At 50.6% G+C, this 18,148-nt stretch overlaps 6 protein-coding genes across 6 annotated transcripts; 2 read left to right on the plus strand and 4 right to left on the minus strand.

The window, feature by feature from the left end:
- Positions 1-1,030: 1,030 nt before the first annotated feature.
- Positions 1,031-2,261, plus strand: CkaCkLH20_10147 (uncharacterized protein; the record flags this gene model as incomplete). The annotated part of the gene is made up of 2 exons (XM_038892861.1): positions 1,031-1,240; positions 1,299-2,261. The coding sequence occupies 2 exons, from the start codon at positions 1,031-1,033 to the stop codon at positions 2,259-2,261; spliced, it is 1,173 nt and encodes a 390-aa protein (XP_038741781.1).
- Positions 2,262-3,025: 764 nt separating this feature from the next.
- CkaCkLH20_10148 (GDSL-like Lipase/Acylhydrolase) lies at positions 3,026-3,817 on the minus strand (the record flags this gene model as incomplete). Its single annotated transcript, XM_038892862.1, has 1 exon — positions 3,026-3,817. One exon carries the CDS (start codon positions 3,815-3,817, stop codon positions 3,026-3,028), a length of 792 nt encoding a protein of 263 aa, XP_038741782.1.
- A 1,274-nt stretch (positions 3,818-5,091) lies between these two features.
- On the minus strand, positions 5,092-7,449 carry CkaCkLH20_10149 (phthalate transporter; the record flags this gene model as incomplete). Its single annotated transcript, XM_038892863.1, has 12 exons — positions 5,092-5,306; positions 5,358-5,472; positions 5,567-5,580; positions 5,633-5,812; positions 5,866-6,122; positions 6,185-6,465; positions 6,526-6,743; positions 6,799-6,843; positions 6,915-6,972; positions 7,024-7,111; positions 7,171-7,226; positions 7,291-7,449. The coding sequence occupies 12 exons, from the start codon at positions 7,447-7,449 to the stop codon at positions 5,092-5,094; spliced, it is 1,686 nt and encodes a 561-aa protein (XP_038741783.1).
- A 1,375-nt stretch (positions 7,450-8,824) lies between these two features.
- On the plus strand, positions 8,825-10,096 carry CkaCkLH20_10150 (alpha-ketoglutarate-dependent sulfonate; the record flags this gene model as incomplete). Its single annotated transcript, XM_038892864.1, has 4 exons — positions 8,825-9,038; positions 9,096-9,443; positions 9,499-9,873; positions 9,930-10,096. 4 exons carry the CDS (start codon positions 8,825-8,827, stop codon positions 10,094-10,096), a joined length of 1,104 nt encoding a protein of 367 aa, XP_038741784.1.
- A 477-nt stretch (positions 10,097-10,573) lies between these two features.
- Positions 10,574-11,059, minus strand: CkaCkLH20_10151 (uncharacterized protein; the record flags this gene model as incomplete). The annotated part of the gene is made up of 1 exon (XM_038892865.1): positions 10,574-11,059. The coding sequence occupies one exon, from the start codon at positions 11,057-11,059 to the stop codon at positions 10,574-10,576; it is 486 nt and encodes a 161-aa protein (XP_038741785.1).
- Positions 11,060-16,886: 5,827 nt separating this feature from the next.
- On the minus strand, positions 16,887-18,023 carry CkaCkLH20_10152 (arrestin; the record flags this gene model as incomplete). The annotated part of the gene is made up of 2 exons (XM_038892866.1): positions 16,887-17,276; positions 17,331-18,023. 2 exons carry the CDS (start codon positions 18,021-18,023, stop codon positions 16,887-16,889), a joined length of 1,083 nt encoding a protein of 360 aa, XP_038741786.1.
- Between the last annotated feature and the right edge of the window lie 125 nt (positions 18,024-18,148).

The raw sequence follows: 18,148 nt of genomic DNA on the forward strand, positions 1-18,148 counted from the left end.
TGTGGCTCGGCCAAATCCTGTTCGAAAGTCCACCACTGAAAGCCCCCCCCCCCGACATGATACTGGAATAGCTTGCTGGTACGAGGAAATAGTCAACTCCTCAAGGATCCAATCAACGCTTGTAAGTAAACAAAGGATTCCTGATGGTGGCTGTTCCGTTCCTGCAGCTACAGTATGGGTAGCCAATGATTGTTTGGTATCAAATCTAAATTGCAGAGACTGACTGGCAATCAACAGCAAGCTTGACCCATACATAGACCTGGAACCATCAAGCCCTGCAGCACACGGCTCTGAATCTCACTTGACTTGTTACCCGAATTAGCTGTTTCGGGCGTGATCAAGAGACGAGGGATCAAGGGTGAGTAGATACCAAGCTTATTGTAGCGCGCGATTCATCCTTCGGTCTGGTCAGGCAACAACAGAAACAACTCTGACAAACGCCATACTTATCATGTCGTTTCTTTCAGTTCTATAATGAACGAATCATTGAGCGAACACCATCATTATACGTCCCAGGTGGAAGAAGAAAGTTATCAGTTCTCATTCCATCGCATAAGCAACAACACTCACCAAGCTCATATGAACGAAGCGACTCGGTCTATATATAAACAAATCGGTTTTGATGATACTGCACCACCAAGCTTCTCCTCACATTACACAAGTTTCCCAACTGACAATTATTCCCACGGTCCTTCATCCTACATCATGCCATCCGGTTCCAGTCAAAATATGGCATTGCCAGCTGGACTGCCTCTGAAGAGGCTGGATCACAACTTCAACAACTGCGAAGGAAGTATCTTGGCTTTTGACCAAATGCAGGCATTAACGTTGTCGAACCCGCTTTGGCGGGAGTTCATCGGAAATCGAATGGCATTAGAACGCCGTTACAGTGAGCTTCTCCATACATATGAAGAAGCGTTTGCGTGAGTAAATAAATCTCTCAGAAATTACCACAACTAACGCATCGATTCAAAGAAACTACTTTGGTGGGTATTTCCCTGCAGACTTTCGATCCTCCACCAAAGACGCCATGGATCCCAACAACATTGTCAAGATCGTCTTGACGCTCACTGAGCTCTCGATGTCTGAGTCATCGGACTCTTCAGAAAGTCCTTTCACCGATGAGGATGACACTTTGAAGAGGCTTGGTTGGGAGGATATCCAACTCAAAAAGCCCCGGTGGGCTCTCTTATCGGATACATACGCGGCCGCGCTTTCTTCTCCCAAGGGACATCTCGGGGTAGGTCTTCACCGATACACGTCCAGGATGTGTTAACTGACGGAAGTCTCTGAAAAAGTCAGCTTCCAAATCCTTCAATTCACAGAAGCCTTATGGTAGCGACCCCTTTCTTCTTCACACCGAGGGCGTATCCGACGACGAGTTGAGGGATCAAATATACGAAGCCAAGGAGAAAGGTTGCATTGGAATCATCGTAGAGATTGTCGAGAACCAATACAACGGCCGCGTGTTGGACCCTCGCCTATTCCACCGCCTTGGCAATCTGTGTGCAGAGGAGCAGATCCTGCTTGCTGTGGACGAGACTCTCACCGCTATTAGATGCGGCGCGCCATTCTCATTCCAAAGGGAGGAGTACTTCGAAGTTGCGAGCCCCGACATTGTTTTCTTTGGTAAGGCCATGGCGGCTCACGGCACGGCTCTTGGGTTTGACGGCCAGTTACTGAAACGATTCGGCATCCTCGGGAGCTCTCGTGGACGAGCGATCAGAAAATGGCAAAGTCAGTTCCAAAAACCATTGTCGACATCGGATTTGATTCAAGCTTTGGCTACACTCGAGATCGCTGCGAAGGGAAACTTTGCCATGTCAAGCCGAATCATCGGACAGACCATCCGCGCGTACATCCTCGAACAAGCGGCGAAACGAGGCCACCAGGTCAAGCCTCATGATATTCTTGGCGGTCTTGAAAGTTTGATATTCGTGAGGAAAGATATTGCTGGCGAGCTTCTGGTCATGGGTGCTAGGACGTCCGGGTCGTGGATCCCGTGGGTGAAATGGCTCCCCCGGCTGGAGTCGGACATGTCCAGGGTTGAAGTGCTGGAAGACGTTATCGGCAGCTCAAGCCGGCAAGCTCGTGAAGATCTCTCAAAGATACTTGTCAGCAAAAATTCAAAGCCGAGTTGGTGCTTCTGGTGTGGAAACCAGACCACGACTAAGAAGGATGACTGGTGTCAGAGGTGTTGCATCGGCGTTTGCGCTGATGACGTTTGTGGTCGGCACTACATCCGCCACGAGCATACTTGAAACGAAAAAGAACATTTCAGTCATGCGAAGACGATCATAATCAGGCGTTGGTTGATAGTGAGAAGAAACACACGATGGAAGGGCTCGAAATTCTAGTAGCATCACGGTCTCAACAAGCGCAGGTTGCTTTATAGAAATCATAGAGACGCATATAGAAACAATTACAAACGCACTAGAGCACAAGCAAGCTTTATACGACAAATCAAATTCGTTGGAAAATGGAGAAATCTAACAATTTGATGCATGATTTGGTCAAAAAAGCAATTGTGATCTGGTCCGGATTTGAACCGGAGACCTTCAGTGAACTAGACGCAGTCATCGTGATACGATTTCTCTACGTTAGACTGATGTGATAACCAGCTACACCACCATACCATTTGAGCTATTGATGACGTGTGAGGAGACAGGAATTCTGATGGATGACCACAAGGTTGGTAGGTATGACCCAGAGGAAGGCAAGAGCTTATTTGAGCTCACCATTGAGTCACATCACCTTGATGTCCCCAACATCAAAAGCATATCATGCACGGTAGGAGCTATCCCTATCAAAGAGACGAAACTGTGGTTGTTGTACCTGACTGGGTATTGATATTTGTGGCGGTATATACATAATAAAGTTCTGTAGAATATGTACAGTGAGAATGGTGAACTGCATCTTAGGCAGAGATTTGGTCTGCGTCCTTGGAGCATTCAGTGAATGCTTTCCAATTCCATATTTCCAGCGACTCTTCTGTCACGACGACCTCTTTGTCGTTTGATTTCGCTTAGTACACGATCTTGACCGGGGTCTTGACGTGGGCAGCCAGGCTGGTGGTGCCGTTCATGCTCTGAGAGATGCCTTGGACAAACGCCTGGGAGCTGAGGTCGGCACCGGCAGGGCTGGTGTGGGTGTTGTCCTTGATGTACAGAGCGTTGACGGCAGAGGCGCCCATCTTGCGGTACATGTTGCTGACAGCCTGGTGGTGGTCGAAGAAGGTGACTCCGCTGTCTGCAAGGGCGTTCTTCGCCTTCAACTGCATGGGGACGAAGCGAGAGGGAATGCCAACCCAGGTGCCGGTCGACCACTGGTTCTTGGGGGTCTGGGAGCTGAGGATGACAGTGGCGCCCTTGGCCCGCATGAGCTTAGCAGCCTGGATGACGTAGAAGACGAAGGTGTACACGGTCTCGCCGGTGGTGTCGGAGACGCAAGTCTCGGTGCCCTCGCCGGGGCAGACGGAGCGGCCGTTGTCGTTGGAGCGGGGGGAGCCGACATCGTTGTGGCCGAACTCGATGACGACAATGTCTCCGGACTTGACCTCGTTCGCGACGTTCTGGAAGCGACCCTCGTTCCAGAAAGAACGAGAAGAGCGGCCGCCGATGGCCCTGTTGACAACGGCGATGTTCAGGTACTTGGAAACGTACTGTCCCCAGCCGTCCATCTGAGAGTCACTGCTGCGAGCCATGGTGCTGTCTCCACAGAGGTACAGAGTCGGCGCGCGAGCGGCAAGCTCGGCCGGCGCGGCCGTGACTTGCACGGCGCTGAGTGCGAGAGACGCGAAGAGAGAGAAGAACTTCATGGTGACGATCGTGACTTTCGAACTTGTCCAAAACTCCACTCTAGTAAATCGGCGACGAAAAGAAGGGAGGGAAGGTGATCTGCAAGTCCGAATCAAACGTGGAGAATGGGGACCTTTAATAACATTACTCAGAGATGCCGGCACGGGATGAACTTGATTTGAATCTTTAATCTATAATATCCCCGATTGAGTTACAGCTTCCAATTTGAGCTTGGTCTACTGAGGTTCCGCTCCGCTCGGCCGAGCCACCAGCCCTTCATCTACGACGTGTCCTGCCAAGCTATTGGGACGTTCTTCCGCCAGTCGCGATAGTTGGATGGAGGCACAAGGCGTTGTTTACTCTATTTCCAATGCGACCTTGTGTGGTTGCGGACTAAGCTTAACTCTACTTGAGACCACAAATCAGCTTTGGAATTGCAAGGGCTCTCGGGGGGTCCCGCTGGCCACGGAATTGAGCTGTCTCTTTGGGATTTTGTAATCTGCCAAGGGACAAGGACTGTCAAGTTTATTCTTGTTGGGGAGTCCTGTCCGGGACTTCTAGTGTGCTTGTGTTGGTCTAGTGGCTTGGCGAAATGGACGGAAAGTTGAGAACTCCCGGCAGACATCTCCGTTCTCCGCCAATAGCGGTGAGCTTCGCGCTTGGTAGACATTCGAGCACGCGGGGAAATGCCGATCAAAGCTGCAGTCCGCCTTGATTTGGGACGAACCTGGGAAGCTCGGTTGAAGTTTATCGCGAGAAGGTCAACTTGGCAATCGATGTCTTATGAGCCTCAAATACTTCCGAGACACACTCACTCAGGCACAGCTCAATGGTCTGGTCCTCTAAATAACCTTTAAGCCCTAGTCATTGAGCATGTTGAGAGGTTCCCGAGGTTACATTGGGTTCTCGGCCGTTAATGAAGTTTGATGAGGGGATGTTCACGTGCAGGCGGAAACTGTCAACCCCTGCTTCATTAAATACGAGGAGATGCCGGTACTCACCGAAAGAACCGAAACCCCGATGCGCCCCAATGGATCAACATCTTGGCAGTTCTTGTCGGCTCTGCCAACACGTCAAGCGACGATGAAAGTGTCTATTGTCTACACAAACAACTCCTTCCTTGCTATAGAACTATTTATTCAGAGAATGGACTGCCGCTCATCTTTGACGTCTTCTAACATCAAAGTCTGATGTACCATGTTGCTCATTGCTCACATCCAAATCGTGAAAATGCCGTTCCGGATCCCAGTCAGTGTCAAACCAGCTGCTGTCGAGATTTCTCTCCACTACCAGCCTAGTGGCTAAAACGGAAATCAAGTCGCTTATTTCCTTCGTCTTTCGTCGTGGAAAGGTACGCAAGTCTCTGCTCCTCTGACATGCCATTCCAGATTCTGTCGCGTCGTTTATTGCGGAAGACGTAGTAGGACTTGACGAGCGGATAGAGAACCAAGTTCATACACACGATGCCAAGAAGGGCTCTGTTTCCTCGCTTATACAGCGGCGCGTCATCTAGATAGTTGTTAGTACCGTGGCGACGAGAGTCGATTTGAGAAAACTCACCAGACCGGTAGATGTTTGAGGAGATGATGCCGCTGGTCTGCACAAACATGTTGTAGCAGGCAGCGGAAACTGTTCGAGAGCGCACAGTATTTGAGTTTCGGCTGTTCCATCCAACCTGAGGAGAAGTTAGTGACGTCGCAAATGATGAACATGAAGCTCAAGAGCAAGATGGGTAGGTTGAATGCCATGTGATAAGGCCGAAAACTTACTTGAATCGGATGAGCTACAGCTTGATTAGCACACGTTCAAGGACCAGATAGGTTGACAAGACGTACCATTAGGATAGATAAGTAGCAATGAGATGACGGCGTAAAGAACCCATCTGTTGACTTCAGTGGTGTCGACAACGTTCAGGTAGATCAAGAACGGCAGAGTCCACACCTGACCAGACATGGACATGAAAGTGAGTTCGTTGAAAACTTCTCCGAGATACGTGAGGATGAGCATAGTAATCACTGCGCAGGATGTCAGCCTCTTTCTCCAAGCAGCCGGGAGTAACGTCGCATACTGTGGCCAACGGTATTGGGGATTGCCAGCAAATTGGCTTGGAAAGTGTCGAATCCCAAGTTGCGCAGTGTCAACGTGAGATACTGGTTTGGAGGTGTCATGGGAATCTGGAAAGTGAGGCCCAGGATGTAGAGTGGCCAGAGATCGTAGTCCCGAATGCTGTCCCAGAGCAAACGTGGAGTGATGGGCTCGCGGTTGTGCATGCTGCTCTTGCTCGGGTCCTCGCGAAGAACTCTATTGACAAGGATCACTTCCTCTCTGTAACGGTCAAGTGTCAGCATCAACGCATCATGTATGATAAATGATGAGAAGAAATATACCTTTCTGAGAACCAGCCATTCTTGCCACGGAACCAGCTTGCAGTCTGGCAAGGGCCAGCTGGCATCAAAAGAAAACCAAAGATGCCAATCACAAGGGTCAAGAGCCCTTCAATGAGGAAGAGCCATCTCCATCCGGCGTGACCTTGCAGACCACGCATATGGAGCAAGCCATATGCGAGAAGGGCAGAGAGAATGTCTGCAGTTGACATTGCAGTCCAGAAAAAGCCCAGTCGCAGCGAAAGCTCATGATGTTTGTAGAAGTACGAGAGATACAGGATAACCTGAAGTTACGGTCAGCATATGTGTTTTATTTAATGTGGTAGTGTTGGCTTGGGACTCACATCAGGAATGAAACCTCCTTGGAGGAGGCCCAAAAGTGCGCGACACGCGAGGAACGAGTCCCTCCCAGACAACCAGAACTGGCAGCTAGCGACGATACTCCATAGAACCATCTGGGCGGGAATCCACCGATCAGGGCCAACCCACTTTGAGACAAGTTGTGACGGCAACTCGGCGCAAAGGAAGGCTAACTTGAAGACTGTGTTTCCCAAGTTGAAGTCTAGATAGTGCGTAAGCTTGGTTAATCAAAAACTCACAACATTGGTTTCACGTACCATCCGTGGTCATATTGAGGTCACCGAGCATGTTATCGGTGTTCGCTGAAAGACGTGTGAGTAAGCCCGCAGTTGAATATAACAGCTTCGTAGATTGACTCCTTGGAAGTACGGACCTTGACTGATATTGGCACGATCAAGCTCCAGTGCCATGAACATTATGCATGCCCAGACCTAGTAGTGTTAGTCGGAGAAGGGAGACACTGAGGGACCCAGGCCCCGTACCATTATACGAAAATCGACCTTTCGAATCAGAGAATACTCTTCCGCCCAGGTCCATCTGGCTAGAGGGTCAAATCTGTGAATGTTTTCCCTGGTAGCTGTGTAAGTGCTCGCTCTCCTTTCCTAGCCATGATAGGTCGTAGAACTCACCAGTCTGACCGTGGCTGATATTTTTCAGCGGACTCGGGATCGTCGAAAACACTCGCCTGTGTGATTTCGTGTGAGAATCTCACTCAACGCCGTTGTTCCTGAGATTGGACGGTGACATACCTGTGTAGCGATGGCGAACGGGTCGAAGAACTTGTCTCGCTGGAACCAGAATCGCTTCTCCTCCTTCGGAGCCCCAAGAGGAGGGACTCCTTGCAGAGACACAGATGATACAGATTCATCGCCCTTCCGATAAGGGTCCTTCGCTAGAACCGTTGCCATACTCGCTGGTGTGTGCAGCAGTGTGGCTCTGATGCGATGGTAGTCGGACTTGAGGCTGAAGAACAGGATTGTATAAGGTATCTCCTCGGAGAAGAGTGCGACGTCTACTTAAGAGAGACCCAATGATAGGCAACGGGTCGCCGGATCTCGCTGAGCGAGTTCGGCACCGCGGGACAGCGACACGACCGGGATGATACCCTTGAGATGTGATGGCGAGTTCGATCCACAGAATCACGTCCGCGCGGGATGCAGGAGCTGAAGGTACCGGGGTGAAGTGGCCGGGCTAAAAGCACGGCTGGAGAGTTAGTGAACGCGTGTATCAGAAGTCACAGTGTCGTGATAGGCTGGGGTTGTTGGCATCCAAGGAGGTTAACTTTGCTTCTGATTCCCGAGAGCTTCGATTCAGACAGTTATGATGAATGTTCGGGCCCTCTCTTGCGATGTAAGCTCCTGCCCGAGGGAAATGCAGGGAATAGAACACCCTTCCACATGGCGAGTGCGACCTCCTTCATCAGTGCCAACATCAGATTCGCAGCACAGGAAACATGCATAAGCTCATGGACTTCAGATGAATTCACCTCGAGTTGACATGAAAATGGTGAGAGTGGGGTATTGTGACGCGAGAGCCGCCATCGTAAAACATCGAAGCTGGATGCCCCTGGTACCGCCGTGGGGTCCAGTCGGACATATGTTGGAAAGATAAGTGTCGCCATTTACTAAGCTCCTGACGCAAACCACCACCACAGATCTCTTATCAGCTCCTAGCCTGGGTGCCACGAAGTCTGGTCAAGCCAAATAGCCAACGAGAACTTGGCGCAGCCTGCAATGAGGCAGCTAGGGATGCCCAACTCGACGGTCCACTCTGTGATTAAACCACGAATTCACCTTGCTCAAAAGCGTGCAATATCCGGATAGGCTGCGTAGTCTGCATTGTAATCCTCCCAACTCTGAGTGGGTGTGCGATTGGGTTGCTGTTTGAGGAGGTGAAATGCCCGAATCATGATTGGTCAATTTGAGCATGCAAGCCGGTCACATCATTCCCCCGAGATCCACGCAATCGTATAAACAGGGTGATCAATCACGAAATAAGCTCATCCGCTGTCATCATGCCGCCGACGGCAGTAAACGTCTCTTTACAGAATGCGGGGTCTTCCCGGTGATAGATAGCTCCGGATGTCGCTTCATTGTGAGGTAAGCTCACATCCGACGACGTCGCGACACCATCAACCGGGTTGCTGTAGATGCGAGCCGGTAGGATGAGGCGTTCGACTTATAAAACCAGCAGACGTTGCCGGGGATGACGATGAAGACTTTGATGTAAAATATTTTCAACACAGATTGAACTCAGCACTCTCACATCTACAAATCACTTATTATGGCTCCTACAGCAATTGAGGCAGATGTGCCTATCCACACGAGCACCAAGGCTTCCGCATACCCGGAACCTCTCAAGGCATCATCATCTTTGGACCAATACGAGTCGTTTGATGTGACGCCTATCATCGGTCGTGAATTCCCAACTGCCAACCTCGTCGAGTGGCTCAATGCACCCAACGCCGATGAACTCATCAGAGATCTTGCCATCACCAGTGAGTATCAATGCGATCCAACATCGACACAGAGGATCATGCTGACTGAGCAACAAGTTTCCCAACGTGGCGTGGTCTTCTTCCGCGCCCAGGATGATTTGACCAATGACCTGCAGAAGCAGCTGATTCTCCGGCTCGGCGAACTGACCGGCCGGCCGAAGGAGTCCGGGCTCCACATTCACCCGGTCCTCAACTCGGAACGCGAGCTCGGTGGGTCCGACCCGGAGATTAGCACAATCAGCTCCGTGCAGCACAAGAAGTACTACCGCAACAAGCCGCTCGCGGGCGAAGAGCTCAGCCCGAAGAAGCAGTCCACCGCGCAATGGCATAGCGACATTGCTTTTGAGCCTGTGCCGGCTGACTACTCGTCGCTACGCCTTGTCCAGCTTCCCAAGACTGGCGGAGGTTAGTCACATCCGTATACGCTACATTCTCATACCAAAATACTGACTACCCGTAGACACTCTCTGGGCATCTGGATATGAAATCTATGACAGACTCAGTGCCCCTTACCAGAAGTTCCTCGAGAGCCTCACGGTGACCTTCGAGCAGCCTGGCTTCGCTGCCGCCGCAGAACGTGGTGGCTTCGCTCTCTACGACAAGCCCCGTGGCAATCCCAAGAACATCGGCAGCGTTCTCAAGGCAGTTCATCCCATTGTGAGAACCAACCCGGTCTCTGGTTGGAAGAGTGTCTTCCCTGTCGGAGGCCATGTCAAGCATATCAACGGTGTCACCGCCGAAGAGAGCAAGCATCTGCTCGACTGGTTCCTTGATATCCTTCAGAAGAACCACGATCTCCAGGTCCGCCTGAAATGGAAGAACAGCAATGATATTGGTGAGCATATTGAAAAGATATCTCAAGTAATGCCTGGGGCTAATGATGAATCGCAGCAATTTGGGATAACCGCAGCACGTTCCATACCGCGACGTTTGATTATGATGACCAGGGTGACAGGTTTGGCAACCGGGCTGTCGGTATCGGCGAGGCCCCATACCTTGACCCCAACAGTAAGGGCCGTCGGGAAGGCCTGGGTCTCGACTACATCACAGGCCCTTGAAATGACAAAGTTGGAAGATAGAAGAGGTTCAAATATTATGATAAGCCACGAAAGATGTCCTTGTTCCAGACCAGTTAAGAAACAGATTGTTACATTCAAATGTTGTTGATTTGACCAGATCGCTCATACTGATTATTTCGTCACTATTGATGATGGTTGGAGATTTTTCATGCTATGAGAAACATGCTGGCAAATTAAGAAGTCCCTGGCAACTGCTCACTAAGGAAAACGAGATCCGTGGGAGCTAAGTCTATTTTTCTCGCAGCAGGGTCTCTGTTCAGATACACAGCTTGTATCGCTGTCTTAAATCTACTTCAAATATTTCAGTGTTGCGATCAAAAATGACAACACTACAATTTGTACAGGTGATAGTTGGATGCTGGGCAGACATGACTGTGTTGCCCTGACCACGCACGAAGACGAAACACAGATAATCTTCCATATTGACGAGTCTGGCCTCCTGAAACGCAAGGTTTATCACTCCGCCTTGACTGCCTTGGAAGTCTTTCTCACTCCAATTCCTAAGACAATCAAAATCCTCACCAAGACCATAGGCGCAGTTGACCAGAAAATAACGTAGTCTTCCACCGTCCAATTGGAATACTTCAGCCACTCTTCCCAACCTCCAACGGCCTGTGCCGTGCCGTGACAGTAAGCGGCGTCGCTCAGCAGCATGCCCGCACTGACGACGCGCCAGAGACTCAGGTCGTCAAAGAGACGCAGTACGACGCCCTCGGTGAAGGCGAAAAAGAGCCAGGACCCGCTCAACTGCGTGAACACGAATCGAGTGCTTTCCTCAAAGGGATGAGCGTTGCGTGAGAGTCCCGCGAGATACTGGTTCGGTGCGTGGATCGTCATGACTGAGCCCAGTATTGCGAAGATGGGCTCGATGGTCATCATGATGAATTGATAAATGGCAGGGACAGAGGCTGAGCCCGATACGATTTCTCGTTGTGTCGTCATCTTGTCTCTCTTGACTCGAATCGATGTGTCCGTGGTTCTCGGTCGGCTGTCTGTTCTCTGGACGCGAGCTTGGCCGTGGGCTCTCGCGCGATGAGTGCTCGTACGATGTGTTGACTTTGAAAAGCTGGCGTTTCTGCAAGTCAGAAGTGAGATATGACCGACCTTGCGATGAAGGATCCAGCTTTTTGAGATGAGAGCTTCTGAAAAAATTCCCTCTCTGCGTCGCTAGTCTTATCTGCGAGGGCAAGATTGGACTATCGAACCTTAAGTAGGTCAGTGAAACACGCAACTCGGAACTGCCGGCTGCGGGGTCACTGTAATCCGAGACAAGGAAGATCAAGCATCCTGGCAAGTCGAGGTGAACATTGGGAGCGCACGGTCTTTGGGTCTCCATGCTATATCCAATGGAGGTTCTTGAAGCAAGGTAAGGCGACGATGGCATGAGGGCTTACAAGGTAAATATGGAGGACTTCCTGTTTGGGCCGCCTTGCCTTGGAAGGTCGCCGAACTGATATTCCTCGGTTTCACAATGATGAGCCAACTTCTGTCAACTGATGGACTGGTGTTCCCTTCGTGGATGTGGTGCAACTTGAAGGATCGTGTCAGCTGAGATGAGACGACTTCCATGCATGAAGAACCGTGCTGGTAGCAATGCACGTAAATAAGGCGAAAGGTGACCGGACTCTCCGAAAATGGCAGTAACTAGTTACTTTATGCTATAAACTGTACACCGAGCAAGTGTTATTTGGGGTGATGCAATTCCGTGAAAACAACGACCGCCAAGACATCACGAATTGACGCAAGTGATGGACAGAGATATAACAAGAGAAATGGAGTACATGGTTGCCCGATGAAAAGCTACAATTTTTCAATGAACACTAGGGAGTCTTCAGCCGAGTAAAATTATGTGTAGGAGGATTCATCCTGACTTTCATCGTCAATTTATCGGGCAATTTGAACAACAAAAAGCTAACTAGCAGAACCCTATATATCAAGCTAGCTGTTACTTGTATTCAGGCTTCGTAACAGAATCTGCATGAGATACGCTCTTATTGGCCGTTACCAGTAAGCGGTCCCTCACTGGCCCGAATGAAAACGTCCCGTAAATGACAACAGCGCACCTTATCTATGTATTCCTACTGCTTGCCCGGTACTTCGTTGACAACCTTGTTGACTTCGCCTGTGCTTTCCGATACTTTATCGTTTAGTTCAACGACTCCAGCTTCCAATGAAGTCTCTGTCGATTCCGAGGTTCTCTTCCGTTCGCGTGAAACGAGGAACCGAATGCCGATGACCGCGATGATTGCAGCAAATATGAAGCCAAATGTAGCCGGAAAGCCACGCCCTACGACTTTTAGTAAGGAAACCATCGATCGAGGCATGATGTGACCTACTGAAGCTGGGTGCCATTGTCTGAGGAAAGATGACGATGGGGAGCCATGCGTCCACAGCATACTGCATCCCGTTCATGCTACTGATAACCAAAGCGCGTTCTTCATTGTCGCCGGCGCAGACTTCGTTCGCCCAGGTGTAGCTGATATGAGAATGGTTAGAATAGAATTCAACATGTTGGTCTATATCCTTCAGATATCGGGCAACTTACAATACTGCGGTCATCAGATGCACACTGCTGGTAAGGAAAGCGAACTCCTTCAGGGCTATACTCGGTGGCCATACGGCCAGAATGCCGTTTGGAATCAGGCCCAAGATCTACGCTCAAGTCAGGATCAAAGGCGCCATGAAAGAGCCCAGATGAGTTTTCGTACCAATGGTCCTATGATGAGAGCAAATCGACTCCCGGTGTAATCGGACAGAAAGCCCCAAAGAACAACGCAAAAGGCCATAATCAGCTTCGACCCGGTGGGAATAACATTTCTGTCAACGACCGAAAAATTTTCCGATTTCAGCCAAATGCCGAAGTAACCGCTGGCCTGGCAGGATTCACCATACAGCTGCAAAATCCTTATCAGCGACGTTCATATCGTAGCTGCAGGTTGGTTTGATATGCACTCACCACATATCCCAGCACAAATGCATACCACCTCCACTTTGATAAGACCCTCTTGAAGGTCGCGAACGTGACGCCGACAGGCGCGGCCTTTCCTTCCTTCTGGACTCTGGCGATGGCCAAGTCGCATTCCGCGGACGTTAAGAATCTCGACTTCGTCGTGTATGGCGTATCGGGAAGGACTAGATAAGTGGCGAGGCCGACGGGCACCGTCATGCACTGCACAGGTTAGCATGGACCGTGAACGAATGACAACTTCGGGGATGAACTTGTTCTTACACCGCACACGATGTAGAGCCATCTCCATCCGGCGAGGCCATGAGCACCGTCGAGGCTCTTGTATACTGCGGCTTGCAGATATCCTCCGAATGCCGAGCCGAGAGGCGCCGTGACGTGTAAGATGGCTGTTCTCTTCGCGAGCTCGGTCTTCGTATACCAACTACCCAGGACGTACAGGAGGCAGGGGAAGAAACTAGACTCGAAGAATCCGACAAAGAATCGAAAGGCATACAGCTGGCTTGAGCTATGCATTCCCGCCTGCGCGAAGGTGAAGACACCCCACGCAACCTCCATGGCGGCTAGCCAGATACTCGGTCGAATCTTTTGCACGATGAGCGTACTCGGAATCTGCATGACGGCGTACGCGCAAGTGTAGGCAGTCTGAGCGTATGTATACTCGTTTCCGTACATTCCCAGGTCTTCTTGCATGCCCGAGACGTAGGCATTGGCGAGGTTGCCTTGGTCGAGGTATTTCATGAAGAAGCCTAAGCATCCGATGGTCAAGATTGACCAGTCGAGCTTGCGGAGGAGTACGCGCTCTTCATGGCTCTTGAGATGGGTATCGGTATCCCAGATGAAGGAGCGGAAAGACCGCGAGGGCGACTTCTTCGGTTGAACTTCTGTCATCGTGAGCCACACTGATCTCGAGATCGGCTAGGTGTTGGCGGTAATCGAAGTGTAGAGCATCAGGAAAAAACAACAGTAGAACGAAGGGCAACATATAAATGTCCTCAACCCTGCCGATGTTTCCTGCATGAAGAGTTGCGCCATCGGAGAAGCATTCAGAGGCCGAGGTTTGGCCATGCGCTGATGACACCAGTCCCATCTGCTCCCTACAGGTCAACACGGAAGAAACCCCTGAAGGAGATAAGACGCCTCCCGCTAGACAGGCTGCAGACAGCCCAGAACGTTGCGTTTTCGTCTCATCGAGCATGGCGTTGCAGAATGCAGTTGATACTGGCGAGCATCGGGGTCTTTCCGACAGCTTGAGCCAATGGCTTTCGAGGTAACAACGTGGGGTTGATCGGCGCCGATAAGACGACAGCGACGGGGTTGATGACGAGCTTGTCGAGGCGAGAAGTTCACATCGCGGCGCTGTCGTGGTCGTTGAGCGGGGGCCGATGAAAAAACAACACCAAAAGCATGTATTTGAACCGTCATCAGAAAACTTGAACGTAGCTAGCATAAATGAGGAATCGATTAGACACTACGTAAGCGAAAGGTTTGCTGTGGTGTATCGAGCTGTAGATTTGAACTTGGATATGACATGTCCTGTTTATCATGTCCAGTCACCATGTGGCCGATAAGCGCCGATGTCTCGTGGTAGCGACATTATGCTGGTGCGGATCGCGAGCGGCCGGGAATTTGACCGATGCGGGCCCGGAGAAGAGGAAGACACGGAGATTTCTGTGCTGATTCTGTCATCTCTTCCCGCATCAATACACTTTGTGCTGGACGCGAGTCATTTCACACGGAGACGGCTTCGGGGAGGGTTCTGCCGGCGATGGGGCAGCACCGGCAAGTTTTCAATGGCGGACCTCGGCGCCGAGTGTGGAAGACGTCCGCTACAGTTAACGGCGATGTACGTGGATTTACATACGGTACTCTATTAGAATTGAATTGGCACATCGACTCATGTGGCCCTCTTCTTCCACACACTGAGGAACCAAGATCCGCCGCACATTTCTCCCTCAGTGCTTCCCCTACAGGCCGTATTACAGCTCCACGGCGGCGCAATCGCATCCTGGCTTGGTGCCGTGCTCGAACAATAGCATTCTCCCCCGGTCTCCGTGCCAAAGTATTCAAAGTCCTTTTCGCAGAAGTTCTTGCATTGTCGATTCGTCTGACTGCTGGTGTAGTTCTGGTTTGCACCTCGGAATATTCTCTGGGAGTTGTCTCGATAGCAGCCGACGTACTGCCAGTCGGAGATCTCGACCCAGGTTGTGGTCGCTGCCGGTGCCGAGTCCGTTCTGCCAGGCCCCATGTTAGTCTTGTCCATTTCAACACAGGTAGGGTAAAAACCATTTCCGCTTACTTCGTCGCTGAGCTCTGGAGATTCTGTATCTTCGTATCCTGATTCGCGATCATGGCGCCGAAAACGCCGGCGATCATGACGAGAAGCGCCACCATACACCCGATGATGCAGAACAAGACGAAAACGCCTCTGTTCACTCCGCATACCCTCTTCTTCTGAGTACCTGCCATTTCGACGTTGAGCTGCGTATAACCCCCATGTTGAGAGCCGTATTGTGCACCATACTGCTGTAGAGCAGGTCCGCCGACGATTTTGTCAGAGTGTTGTACGGGATAAAGGCCGTTGTCAGCATAGGGAGTCGCTTCGTTGACTGATTGCCCATGGTGGGACGCCATTGTGGTGTTTTCCGGGTCTCAAAGCAACTTGTGCTTCCACTCTCGTACGCCAATCTTCATCGACGTCTCCAGTTGCAACGTGATATCCGATTTCCAAGTTAAGTACTTCGATCAGAGGTAACGACTGTGAATGAAAACATTGTGACCTTCTGGAATCCGGTGGCGGGTAACTCGTACATAATGGAGAGCTGGGCATCTTCTAGGCTACCAACGATAATAATAGCGCTGCGGCACAGCGAAAATGCGCCTACAGCGCTGTCACACAGCGGCGGCTGAGACCTGGATGATCTGCATAGGGGGTAATCTCATGTCATCCTTCATTCATTAAGCGAGAAGTCTACCCCAATCGCGCGCTACAAACATGATTTGGGGGTGACAAGTGTCAGCAATAAACGCAGAGCGCGTTCTGGCTTCCAATTAAAACGTTGTCGCCTATTTTGTTGCTTTCAGCTGTGCAGACGGCAGTGGCTGTGCTTACAGGGCTTCCTCTCACCAGCCTGATCGTGAATGCTGATGGCGCCCTTCGTCTCTCAAATCTCATAGCGCAACTGATTGAGGAGCTCAAGTTTGACATCATATTGCAAAAGCATGATGGTGATGGATATGAGTAAGAAATGGAAAACGTTTAGAAAAGAATATGTAGACTCGTTTGATTGTGCAGGCTGGAGTCAAACCTAGGTAGTCTACCCAGTCGTGAAGTTGGCCGCAACGGCGAGGCGCAGCACACTTATTCTCTTAGTGATGTTCTTCCTGCTGCCTAAGCTTCGCATGAATCCGTTGAAATTGTACCAGGCCATCAACTTACAACATTTGAAACGGATGTTCTATTCGTTTCTTTCTTTCCACTTTTCTTACAATGCGCCGATAGAACGCCATAAAAATTCAAATTCCCAACAGCAAATCCACAACTTTTCCTGTCTCTATTTCCCACAAGTGCGCATGAGAATGTTGAAAAACTTCTCGGTTGACGACAAGCTTTAGTCGTGCGTAAAACTGAACTGGGCCAAAGACCACTTCTTTCATACAATTGTTGAATGTGTTGCTCCATGATGTCATGGTGGGAGATACCCAGATGCTTTATCTGGTTAAGTGCGAGGTGAGCAAGGTTGAAGCTCACGTCGTCCTGGAGATGTTTCTCCGATATAGTCAACTCATCTTGTCGTGGAGTTTCTAATCACTTTCCTCGGCATAACTGGGAAGAAAGCCCCTGTTGTTCGGACGACCTGTTGTTGTTGCACGAACAGCAGTTCCGTAGCTCGGTACTCTGTTGAGCTCAAGATGAGAAGCCGGCTGACCGATATCTTCGATCGAGGGACGGCTACGATCGTCAGAGTTGCGAATCGAGCCAGTATCTGTCGTGTCGTATGACGCTTGAGATGCAGAAGAGCCGATCTCGTCGTTTCGTTGATCGTGTAGATGGTCTGGGTAGCTGGGAGGGGCTTCGTGACTAGGCTCGCCCTCGGCTGAGGCGAAAGCAGGCTCTTGACTAGTCATCTTTCCAGACTCGTCGAACGTTGTGTTCTGTGTCATGAAGATCCGGATTGGTGAGGAGACGTTGGTCTATTAACATTTTTCGATTAGCAGTTACTACCGTGTTGGGTCGGACTAACATACCTGCAACGTGTTGCCATCATGATCCTTGAGGCAAACTGTGAAGCTCAGCTCGTGTCGGACTTGCAACCCGGCATACCTCAGATCTTGGATGCACTGCTCTAGCGTTCGAGGCAACTCAAGGTTCTTTGACACGACCGAAAACCCCTGGCTAAAGCCATCGGCTTCTTCATAGCTGAGGCCCTCATGCTCCACTTCGAACGTCCATGTCGAGGCCACCTGGTTCGTCTTCTGGTGCTTGTTAACTGTCTCATGAGGTGCCCGCAGAAAGAAGTCCCGGGCTTCGACCAAAGTGACGTCGATCTTCTCAACCTTGAGACCTTTCTGAAGACACGCGAACCGCATTTCGAGAGGAATGGTCCCGCCGTAGGCAATCTCTCTCTGCGGAATGAGTATCGAGTACTGCATCTTATCCGGCAATGTCTCCTCGATGTGAATGGTGTGCAGGTTCGCAGGGGCCCAAGAGGTCAACGTGCGGATGATTCGCACGGCTTTGACTGCGCGAATGTCCTGAGAGAGGCCGCTCTGCATAACTGAAGCTTCAAGTTTGTAGGTTGTTGAGGCTTCCGGGATTCCTGCTACGGTCTCGATGGTGTCACCGGGGATCGAGAATTCGAACGGGTACTCGTAGTTGCCGGCAGAGAATACTGTACCGTCTGTCTCGGAGCTCGAGAAGACATCCAGCGAGCGACCCATCAGGAGAACAAGGTTGGTGTCGTCTCCTAGGGGGATGAAAAAGCTTCGTCGATTCCAGCTGCGGCAATGGTTTCTTGCTCAGTTCTCATCCATTTCAAAAAGAATTGATATGGGTAACTTACACG

This window comes from Colletotrichum karsti, assembly GCF_011947395.1.
Source record: "Colletotrichum karsti strain CkLH20 chromosome Unknown Scaffold38, whole genome shotgun sequence".
NCBI classification, from domain to species: Eukaryota; Fungi; Ascomycota; class Sordariomycetes; order Glomerellales; family Glomerellaceae; genus Colletotrichum; species Colletotrichum karsti.